The sequence below is a fragment of the Primulina eburnea genome, chromosome 4 (genome assembly GCF_022965805.1).
Source record: "Primulina eburnea isolate SZY01 chromosome 4, ASM2296580v1, whole genome shotgun sequence".
In the NCBI taxonomy this organism is placed as follows: Eukaryota; Viridiplantae; Streptophyta; class Magnoliopsida; order Lamiales; family Gesneriaceae; genus Primulina; species Primulina eburnea.
In genome coordinates, this window is record NC_133104.1 from 42611724 (window position 1) to 42624061 (window position 12338).

The 12338-nt window shown below is 37.1% G+C and overlaps 1 protein-coding gene and 2 pseudogenes across 1 annotated transcript; 2 read left to right on the forward strand and 1 right to left on the reverse strand.

Annotated features, from left to right (window-relative positions):
• The first annotated feature begins 1163 nt into the window (after nt 1–1163).
• LOC140829200 (protein FAR1-RELATED SEQUENCE 4-like) lies at nt 1164–4562 on the forward strand. Its single transcript, XM_073192244.1, is given in 6 exon segments — nt 1164–1315; nt 1479–1682; nt 1685–2779; nt 2782–3689; nt 3767–3823; nt 4350–4562. Coding segments are annotated over 5 exon segments (2262 nt in total). The 5' UTR covers nt 1164–1315; nt 1479–1606; the 3' UTR covers nt 4476–4562.
• Nucleotides 4563–4634: 72 nt separating this feature from the next.
• LOC140830315 (protein FAR1-RELATED SEQUENCE 4-like) lies at nt 4635–7946 on the reverse strand (annotated as a pseudogene).
• A 1978-nt stretch (nt 7947–9924) lies between these two features.
• Nucleotides 9925–12172, forward strand: LOC140830317 (uncharacterized; annotated as a pseudogene).
• Nucleotides 12173–12338: the final 166 nt, after the last annotated feature.

The following is a 12338-nucleotide window of genomic DNA, read 5'->3' on the forward strand; positions in this document are numbered from 1 at the left end:
CGTGATTTGTAGATTAATACGTTAGTTGAAAAGTTACTAAGTGATACATTTTTTATATCTTGCACATCTACTGTGTACATTTATGTAAGTACCGATGAGGTGTCACTCACCTATTGGATGTGATGAAATATAGGGTGAGTGACACCTCATCGGTGCTCACAAAGTTGTTCACGGTAGGTGTGCAGGATATCAAAATTATATATGACAATTAAATGACAATTAATTGTTTTAAAATACATATGTGTATGCGTTTATTTTCAAATAATTGTTTTAAATACAATTTCCTTTGTTTAAATGACAATTAAATTCTTATAAAAGTTATTTATCAAATATAAAAAAATTAGTTGAGAAAATACAGACAAAGATTGATTAGATGTGTTAAAAGTATTATTAAGTATAAAAAAATAAAATTTTGTTTTTATAGAATGTTTGTGTAAAATTGAAAAAAAAATGTAATAAGTCATATAAAATTAAATATTCTAATGGTATGAAGCTTTATAATATTATATCATATAGTATAGATATATTTAAATTAAATTAATTTTAAATCAGATCGAGAATATATTATATTTATTCTGTTTAGAGACTATATAATTTTCTAGATATCGAATTCAACATAAAAAACAATGAAAGTTTTTTTTATTGATTTTGATAAAACAAAAGGCATTTGCACGCATCTTTACGAGTGGGAGGAAGTCGTACAAATGTATGTGTTAGGCTAGTTTATTGTTTTAAAAGGTGAAATCGCTCACCTCATACTTCTCTCACTTTCGGCCCGACAAGAATATGAGAGGAGGTAAATCATGGTGACCCAGCCAACCCAGCAGCAGCTAGACCTAATGCTACGCCGCGTAACACATCAATCTCACACCCATGAATGAAGAGCGTAAATTTAGCAAGAGCGACTTACAGTGAAAAACAATATATAACGATGAGTCTGAGTTATGATATCGTGTTAAAATTGAAATTTGAATTGAAGTGATTTCACACATGTAATTATAATATACATATTAATTTTATAGAGTATGTTTTGTAAATAATATCATCTTACTGAATCTTATGTCGTCTGAGAACGATTTTAGGTATTACACTTGTCGAAACTAATGTCGCACTAAAATTTGATGCAATTAAAGTTGCTTCGCGACTTTAGTTTGAATTGACAAATTGGACAACTGGGCAGAGAGGGATCGAATTCCAGAATTGTGACGCGACTCTTCCCGTAGCACGCCCCACCGTGTAATTCTCACCGCAGAGCCATTACTTCCTCAAAATCGCACTCCCTTGTCTTTTATTTCCTGCATTTTCAACCTTCGAGGTTGGTTTTGTTTGCTTTGCTCTTATAATGAGTGGGTTTCTTGAAAAACCCTTAGATTAGAAGCTCGTTAACATGAAAATTGACGCCGATTGAAGGTATCGTTCCATTGGTCTACGGTTCTTAAGCTTAATTTTTTTGTTTTGTTTTTTTTGTTTTTATATAGATTATCGCTCACAAGTTCAATTTTTTGGTTCTACGATGATATTCCGATGCTTTGATTTTGCTTAGCACGGAAAGGGTGTTCCTGCTGATTCTTGTTTTTTTCTTTGTTTTGTTTTAATTCTGTTGAAAATGGATTCTAGTTGGGGTATTGTGTTGGAAAATTCAAATATAGATCCTCGGGTTGATATGGAATTTGATACTCACGAGGGGCTTATGAATACTATAAAGAATATGCAAAATCAGTTGGCTTTGGTACTGCCAAATTGAGTAGTCGTCGCTCAAGAGCGTCTAAAGAATTTATCGATGCTAAATTTTCTTGCATTAGATATGGGAATAAACAGCAATCCGATGAAGCTATTAATCCAAGGCCCTCACCGAAAATAGGTTGTAAAGCCAGTATGCACGTGAAGCGGAAGCCGAATGGGAAGTGGTATATTCATAGTTTTGTGAAAGAGCATAACCACGAGCTTTTACCAGATCAAGCACATTTCTTTCGGAGCCATAGGAATACAGATTCTGTTATTGTTGATTCTAAAGCTAGGAAGAAAAAAGTGACGGCTTCCATGTCGAAACAGTTTGGCGCTTATCAGTTTTCCGGGACTTCTTTGGAGAATTTGATTCGGAATCAGCATGACAGGGGCAGATGTTTGAGTTTAGAAGACGGCGGCTCTCAGGTTGTACTTGAGTTTTGCGCACAAATGCACGAGGAGAATCCAAAATTTTTTCATTCTTTTGACTTCAATGAAGAGCATCGGCTGAGAAATGTGTTTTGGGTTGATGCCAAAGGCGTTGAAGATTTCACATATTTTGGCGATGTTGTATCATTCGACGTGACGTATTATGCTAGCAAATACAAGGTTCCTTTGGCTATTTTTGTAGGGGTGAACAATCATATACAGCCCACGTTACTAGGATGTGCATTGATGGCCGATGAGACGGTGTACACATATGTTTGGTTGATGAAAACATGGTGTTTGGCGATGGGGGGACGAGGTCCTAAGATTATGCTCACTGACCAACGCGAGACAATCAAAGCTGCAGTCTCTATGGTTTTACCTGAGACTCGGCTTTTTTTCCATGTGTGGCATGTACTAGAAAAGATTCCTAGACAGCTAGATTATCTTAGCATCTGGCATGATACTTTCTTGGAAAAGCTGAAGAAATGCATATACAGATCTTGGAGTGAAGAACAATTTGAGAAGAGATGGTGGAAACTGCTTGACAGATTCAACCTTCGAGATGACGAGTGGATTCAGTCATTGTACGTTGACCGAAAACACTGGGTGCCTATCTTTTTAAAGGACGTTCTTTTGCTGGGTTTTCTGCAGCTTCAAGATCTGAAAGCTTGAATGCTTTCTTTGATAGATATATTAATGGGGAAACTTCTTTGAGGGATCTAATAGGAAGATATAAATCTATTCTTGAAGACAGGTACGAAGAGGAGGCCAAAGCGAACTTTGATGCATGGCATGAAACACCGGAGCTAAAATCACCGTCACCATTTGAGAAACAAATGTTACATGTTTATACTCATGAGATATTCAAGAAGTTCCAAATGGAGGTTCTTGGAGCAGCAGCATGCCATCTTAAGAAAGAAAGGGAAGATGGTTCTACCATTACATATGGTGTGAAAGACTTTGAAAGTGATCAAGAATTTTTGGTGGTGTGGAATGAACTAAATTTGGACATTTACTGTTCTTGTCATTCATATGAATATAAAGGTTACCTTTGTAGACATGCTATTGTAGTTCTCCAAATGTCTGGTGTATTCAGTTTACCATCTAAATACATACTGCAACGGTGGACAAATGCTGCTACGAGCAAAATTCCCCTTAGTGAGAAATTAGACGAGGTGCAAGCTAAGGTTCGACGTTACAATGACCTGTGTCGACGAGCTATAATATTAGGTGAAGAAGGGTCATTATCTCAGGATAGTTATATTAATGCTGTTGGTGCTATACAAGAGGCTTTGAAGCAATGTGCAAATTCGAATAACCCTTCTGAGGGCGATTTGAGACCGAGCTCCTCCGTGACTCGTTCTGTGACTCGTGCTGTGGCTCGTGCTGCACAAGATGCTTCAGGAATGAACCATGATAACACTGTCACTGGTGGTGAGCAAGTCCCTAAAAGTAAAGCAAACAATATAAACAAGGGTTCCAAGAGAGTGAACTACGACAACGACAACGACGGAATCTCGAATAAAAAAGGAAAGGTTCGGTATTTTTTACCATTGATGATATGTTACATGCTTTTGAAGAAAACTGATAATTGTGTACATCTTTGCATCAGGTGCCCCTGGAGCCACCAATTACTAGTGTTGGGGCACAAGTTGCTTTCCAAAACATGGTTGGTTCCTTTCACATCCTAATTTGCTTTTTTACATCTCTGCTTCCAGTTACAAGGCAAATAAATGTTGCCTTAATTTCGTCAGCTGCTCGTTGTTGGAATATGATAATAGTTTCTCCTTTGCTTATTTTGTTTGCATACTTGAATCACTGTTTCTTTATATTCTTCGTCTGATCTCTGTTATTTTGACATTTCATCTGTGATCCCTTTTGTTTGTTAATTATGTGCTACTGAAATCAGTTTAGCTTTCCTGTTTACTTCACAGTTTTACAAAAATATGCAAGGAAGTTTATGATCTTGAAACAATACTTATCTCTACTAAATTTTAAGCAACTGGTCCTTAACTAGTTCAGGTGGCTTCTATGCCTAGCATTGTTGATTAAATTATTATTGTAGACTTTTAAGTGCCGTTCTGTTTCCCATGTTCCTTGAAGGCCTTTGCAATTCCACATGTTACCTTACCGCGTGTCAATTTCAAGTCTTGAACTTTGCGCCCTGAAGGTTGATTTTTTATTTCTTCAAGTAGGATATGGCCGGTGGGCTTGATTATCCTACAATGTACCCGAGATTTCTCACAACACTGCTAAAAGGTGGTGAAATGTCCAAACGTGGCGTGGAGATGCTCGGGGAGATGTTGGAGGAACAAAGTTAAACGTGCCTTAGTCTAATACTAGAATCTTGAATTTGCTTGGGAAGGATCTTGTTACCCACCGGTATTTTTTAACTTCTTTGATTGACATACTTTTTGTGAAATTCCATGATTCCATCGGATGGATCTGGGAATTTCACAAAAGTATGTCAATCAAAGAAGTTAAAAAATACGGTGGGGTAACAAATCCTTCCCAAGCAAATTCAAGATTCTAGTATAGACTAAGGCACGTTTAACTTTGTTCTCCAACATCTCCCCGAGCATCTCCACGCCACGTTTGGACATTTCACCACCTTTTAGCAGTGTTGTGAGAAACGGGTACATTGTAGGATAATCAAGCCCACCGGCCATATCCTACTTGAAGAAAATAAAAAATCAACCTTCAGTGCGCAAAGTTCAAGACTTGAAATTGACACGCGGTAAGGTAACATGTGGAATTGCAAAGGCCTTCAAGGAACATGGGAAACAGAACGGCACTTAAAAGTCTACAATAATAATTAATCAACAATGCTAGGCATAGAAGCCACCTGAACTAGTTAAGGACCAGTTGCTTAAAATTTAGTAGAGATAAGTATTTGTTTAAGATCATAAACTTCCTTGCATATTTTGTAAAACTGTGAAGTAAACAGGAAAGCTAAACTGATTTCAGTAGCACATAATTAACAAACAAAGGGATCACAGATGAAATGTCCAAATAACAGAGATCAGACGAAGAATATAAAGAAAACAGTGATTCAAGTATGCAAACAAAATAAGCAAAGGAGAAATATTATCATATTCCAACAACGAGCAGCTGACGAAATTAAGGCAAACATTATTTGCCTTGTAACTGGAAGCAGAGATGTAAAAAAGCAAATTAGGATGTGAAAGGAACCAACCATGTTTTGGAAAGCAACTTGTGCCCCAACACTAGTAATGTGGTGGCTCGAGGGCACCTGATGCAAAGATGTACACAATTATCAGTTTTCCAAAAGCATGTAACATATCATCAATGGTAAAAAAATACCGAACCTTTCCTTTTTTATTCGAGATTCCGTCGTTGTCGTTGTCGTAGTTCACTCTCTTGGAACCCTTGTTATATTGTTTGCTTTACTTTTAGGGACTTGCTCACCACCAGTGACAGTGTTATCATGGTTCATTCCTGAAGCATCTTGTGCAGCACGAGCCACAGCACGAGTCACAGAACGAGTCACGGAGGAGCTCGGTCTCAAACCGCCCTCAGAAGGGTTATTCGAATTTGCACATTGCTTCAAGCCTCTTGTATAGCACCAACAGCATTAAATAAACTATCCTGAGATAATGACCCTTCTTCACCTAATATTATAGCTCGTCGACACAGGTCATTGTAACGTCGAACCTTAGCTTGCACCTCGTCTAATTTCTCACTAAGGGGAATTTTGCTCGTAGCAGCATTTGTCCACCGTTGCAGTATGTATTTAGATGGTAAACTGAATACACCAGACATTTGGAGAACTACAATAGCATGTCTACAAAGGTAACCTTATATTATATGAATGACAAGAACAGTAAATGTCCAAATTTAGTCATTCCACACCACCAAAAATTCTTGATCACTTTCAAAGTCTTTCACACCATATGTAATGGTAGAACCATCTTCCCTTTCTTTCTTAAGATGGCATGCTGCTGCTCCAAGAACCTCCATTTGGAACTTCTTGAATATCTCATGAGTATAAACATGTAACATTTGTTTCTCAAATGGTGACGGTGATTTTAGCTCCGGTGTTTCATGCCATGCATCAAAGTTCGCTTTGGCCTCCTCTTCGTACCTGTCTTCAAGAATAGATTTATATCTTCCTATTAGATCCCTCAAAGAAGTTTCCCCATTAATATATCTATCAAAGAAAGCTTCAAGCTTTCAGATCTTGAAGCTGCAGAAAACCCAGCAAAAGAAACGTCCTTTAAAAAGATAGGCACCCAGTGTTTTCGGTCAACATACAATGACTGAATCCACTCGTCATCTCGAAGGTTGAATCTGTCAAGCAGTTTCCACCATCTCTTCTCAAATTGTTCTTCACTCCAAGATCTGTATATGCATTTCTTCAGTTTTCCAAGAAAGTATCATGCCAGATGCTAAGATAATCTAGTGTCTAGGAATCTTTCTAGTACATGCCACAAATGAAAAAAAGCCGAGTCTCAGGTAAAACCATAGAGACTGCAGCTTTGATTGTCTCGCGTTGGTCAGTGAGCATAATCTTAGGACCTCGTCCCCCCATCGCCAAACACCATGTTTTCATCAAACCAAACATATGTGTACACCGTCTCATCGGCCATCAATGCACATCCTAGAACGTGGGCTGTATATGATTGTTCACCCCTACAAAAATAGCCAAAGGAACCTTGTATTTGTAGCATAATACGTCACGTCGAATGATACAACATCCCAAAATATGTGAAATCTTCAACGCCTTTGGCATCAACCCAAAACACATTTCTCAGCCGATGCTCTTCATTGAAGTCAAAAGAATGAAAAAATTTTGGATTTTCCTCGTGCATTTGCGCGCAAAACTCAAGTACAACCTGAGAGCCGCCGTCTTCTAAACTCAAACATCTGCCCCTGTCATGCTGATTCCGAATCAAATTCTCCAAAGAAGTCCCGGAAAACTGATAAGCGCCAAACTGTTTCGACATGGAAGCCGTCACTTTTTTCTTCCTAGCTTAGAATCAACAATAACAGAATCTGATTCCTATGGCTCCGAAAGAAATGTGCTTGATCTGGTAAAAGCTCGTGGTTATGCTCTTTACACAAAACTAGAATATACCACTTCCCATTCGGCTTCCGCTTCACGTGCATACTGGCTTTACAACCTATTTTCGGTGAGGGCCTTGGATTTATAGCTTTATCGGATTGTGTTTATTCCCATATCTAATGCAAGAAAATTTAGCATCGATAAATTCTTTAGACGCTCTTGAGCGACGACTACTCAATTTGGCAGTACCAAAGCCAACTGATTTTGCATATTCTTTATAGTATTCATAAGCCCCCTCGTGAGTATCAAATTCCATATCAACCCGAGGATCTATATTTGAATTTTCCAACACAATACCGCAACTAGAATCCATTTTCAACAGAATTAAAACAAAACAAAGAAAAAAACAAGAATCAGCAGGAACACCCTTTCCGTGCTAAGCAAAATCAAAGCATCGGAATATCATCGTAGAACCAAAAAATTGAACTTGTGAGCGATAATCTATATAAACAAAAAAAAAACAAAACAAAAAAATTAAGCTTAAGAACCGTAGACCCAATGGAACGATACCTTCAATCGGCGTCAATTTTCATGTTAACGAGCTTCTAATCTAAGGGTTTTTCAAGAAACCCACTATTATAAGAGCAAAGCAAACAAAACCAACCCGAAGGTTGAAAATGCAGGAAATAAAAGACAAGGATGGGAGTGCGATTTTGAGGAAGTATATGGCTCTGCGGTAGAATTACACGGTGGGGCGTGCTACGGGAAGAGTCGCGTCACAATTCGGAATTCGATCCCTCTCTGCCCAGTTGTCCCACTTGTCAATTCAACTAAAGTCGCAGCAACTTTAATTGCATCAAATTTTAGTGCGACATTAGTTTCGACAAGTGTAATACCTAAAATCGTTCTCAGACGACATAAGATTCAGTAAGATGATATATTTACAAAACATACTCTATAAAATTAATATGTATATTATAATTACATGTGTGAAATCACTGCATTCAAATTTCAATTTTACACGATATCATAACTCAGACTTATCGTTATATATTGTTTTTCACTGTAAGTCGCTCTTGCTAAATTTACGCTCTTCATTCATGGGTGTGAGATTGATGTGTTACGCGGGTAGCATTAGGTCTAGCTGCTGCTGGTTGGCTGGGTCACCATGATTTACCTCCTCTCATATTCTTGTCGGGCCGAAAGTGAGAGAAGTATGAGGTGAGCGATTTCACCTTTTAAAACAATAAACTAGCCTAACACATACATTTGTACGACTTCCTCCCCACTCGTAAAGATGCGTGCAAATGCTTTTGTTTTATCAAAATCAATAAAAAAAAACTTTCATTGTTTTTATGTTGAATTCGATATCTAGAAAATTATATAGTCTCTAAACAGAATAAATATAATATATTCCGATCTGATTTAAAATTAATTTAATTTAAATATATCTATACTATATGATATAATATTATAAAGCTTCATACCATTAGAATATTTAATTTTTATATGACTTATTACATTTTTTTTTTCAATTTTCACAAAACATTCTATAAAACAAAAATTTTATTTTTTTATAATTAATAATACTTTTAACACATTAATCAATCTTTGTCTGTATTTTTCTCAACTAATTTTTTTATATTTGATAAAAACTTTTATAAGAATTTAATTGTCATTTAAACAAAGGAAATTGTATTTAAAACAATTATTTGAAAAAAACGGATACACATATGTATTTAAAACAATAATTGTCATTTAATTGTCATATATAATTTTGATATCCTGCACACTACCGTGAACAACTTTGTGAGCACCGATGAGGTGTCACTCACCCTATATTTCATCACATCCAATAGGTGAGTGACACCTCATCGGTACTTACATAAATGTACACAGTAGATGTGCAAGATATAAAAAATGTATCACTTAGTAACTTTTCAACTAACGTATTAATCTACAAATCACGTTAGTAAGATAAACTAAACCGAATAAATATTATGTTAAAATCTCATCCAAGAAAATATTGACAGGAGAATCAAACTCATTATCATACTGGACAAGAAGATTGCCGAGAGAATCAAACTGTTATCATACTTTGCCAAATCAAATAAATTTTTAGAGACAACAAATAAATATATATTATATATACGTGGTGGCGTATGTGCGATGTCGATAATAAATATAATATATATAATTTATTTATAGTCTCAGCTTCCGTGAAATCATGGTTAAATGATTTATATTAGATCAGAAGTTTTATTTTCGACGTGTTTATATAAGATAAGAAAAAAAATTAATTAATTTTGTTTTGAATTGACAGAATAGTTGATTATCTTATAAAAAAAAATCGAAAAATCTACTTCCGGGGTGTAGCACAATGCGTGAAGAGGTAGCAGTAGCACAATGGCTCAAGAGGTAAAGCAAATGCTAGTAGAACAGGCACTCCTTTTTAACCGTTCCCTATCCATTTTTTCAGACCCTCGTTTTCCGCACCCCCTTTCTCCTTTCAGTTTCATTTGAATTTCAATCACATTGCCTCCATCCTTCGTTATCCTACCCGATTCTTCTCCGTTAACATACTTCCCATCAATGAACAAGAACCAGCTGCCACCTGGGTTGGTGTCCAATCTCCAGGACGTACTCTCCAACCGGAAAAAAGCGAGTGGGAACGATGATGACAATGAATCGTCGCGGAGCCAGTAAACGTGGCGATGATTCGGCTAATCCTTCTTCTTCTGGTAATGGAGGCGATGACGATGATAATGATGCTGGGTCAAAGCGTCATATTGCTCACCAACAGCGATGGTGTTGAATCCCGGGTCTTCGCTCTTTGATTGATTCCCTTGTTCGTGTGGGATTGTACAGTGTCTCTGTTTGCGCTCCGCAGTCGTAATTCACCTTTTCTTCTGAAATTTGGACGTGTTTCTGTTTTTCTTTTTTGGGCCAATTGCTGATTTTGTGCGGTGATGGGTTTCCAGGGACAAATCTACGTCAGGGCATGCCTTGTCCTCGAAGGATCTCGAGGTGGCGTCGGCTGAAGTTGATGGTGCCGTTGCTTATGAAATTTCTGGTATAATCATCTCTTTCTTTTTGACATTTGCAATTAATGCATGAGTTTAATTTGAGCTGGATGGACCCTGTAGGGGTATCTTAGCGTCGTAGTGGAAATTATCAATGGATCGAATGTAAAGGAATTATTTGAGCCCGTTGACAGTTGATTATGAGATCCTATTATATGAATAATAATGTGGAGTAAATGCCGTGCTTTGTGCAACGTTCAGGGACTCCTGCGGATTGTGTATCATTAGCGCTATCTGGTGCACTATTTTCATGGCCAAGCCTCTGTTGGGATGTATATGTTTCATGCTTTTGTCTATCGAGATCTTGTTATTATAGTGCTGTTTGATGTTCTTTATTATTATTCACATTAGGTGTAAGTGGCATTAACAAAGGCTCCAGCTGTGGTCACACGTGTATGTTTTTGTATTTTATGTTGCATCTGGTTTTTGTAATGATGAGTTAATCATGGAGTTTTAATTGATTTATGGAAGCACTAATCTCTAACGATGATTCAACAAAAATATATGGTTTCATCTGGTGTTGTTGCTGAGCTAGGGAGGCAATAATGAATGATGTTCCGTCCATTTCAATATCCCTTAACTGGTATGTTGATTGCCCTTTCCTCTACTTCTCAATTACGTTATATAAGTAGGGATGCATCTGATAAGTTGTCTGTGAGATTTGTGGCAGGAAAAATGATGTGAGTCAAGAAAATGACTTCATGGATGCGGTCTCTGGGTGCTTACCGATAATAAATGCAGCAATCGAGACATAGAGAAGGGGGTTTTTTGTAAAGGTTTCTCATGAGCTTGGAAATCCCAACATCGCCGCTTGAAAACAAGGTCTGTTTCTATGACATCATTAAAGGCAGTGGTCTCTACTGGCTGAACCATTTCTGTTGTGTGATGGTAGCATTCAGCGCAGAGGTTCTCTACTGGCAGAACCATTTATTATTTTTCGAAGATAGAATTGAATGCTAACAAGATAACTATTGTTGCAAATATTGTGTAGTTCAGATGTTTGTCGTTTTGTCCTTATATTGTAAGGCCAAACTAGACTGACCGGAGTGGAAATCCACTGTGTTTCCTTATAGTTTGAGATTGCATTTTTTAGTTGGCTCAAAGCTCGAAGAACGAATTATTTCAGGTTTGAGTTTGGCTCTAAATAGGGTTTAATTTAGCGTAATTCGTTTAGTTAGGAATAGATCATTGAGCTCTTTGCTCATATACATTTATGCTTATAAATAGTGAAGCCTCTTGATTTCAACTTTGGCTCAAAGCTCGATTTGATTTTGATAATTTTGAATATGAATTGGATAATATTTAGCCAGCTCAAAAATATTGTGAGTCACTTCTATTTTTTTGCCCATAGTTTTTTAACACGATTAATCTCTTGATTCCTGGAATCTAAGTATCGTGTCACTCAAGACAATATTTGTATTGTGACAACATGTGTAGCTACTTTGCATGCACAATCATATAGGCCATAGCGACTTTAATGAATTGATAATCGAAAGTTTACTAAGCAGTAAACAAGGTCAGCTTTTTGCTCAGGATTGAAGAAGATAATTGAGTCCCGTTAACTTTCATACATTCGAACTTTTGAATCATTTGACTGAGGGCAATTTTTTCACAGGGATTCAAGGTTACAAAGAGAAGTGTTCGAGGTCTATCTTAGCTGGGAAAGCCATTTCAGCCACCAGGAATCAGGCTGCTTCACGCTTCCTGGGTGGTCCACCCGGTCTTGGCGTGCAGTTTGCACAGCCGGTCGTGTGCTTTGCTGCTGTGTAAGTATCTTTTTATGGGAGTATTTCACATATATATACATCTGACTTTAAGTTTGTTTGTTCTCAGGGCATTGGTTCAAATTTGTCTATATTCTTTTTTCAGGGTGCTGCTCGCCGTTGACCACCCAAAAAAAGAATCTTGAGGTTGTTGAATCAGTTGGTGCTGCAGGGAAATTGATTCTAAAAGGACAGTGAAATATTTTCAGCTAGAGGGACTTCTTACATTTGTTTGGTTTCCAGTTTAATATGAATCTTCTTGCTGTTTTGTGGTTCAGTGAGGGTTGCTAATGTAATTCTTACCATATCATA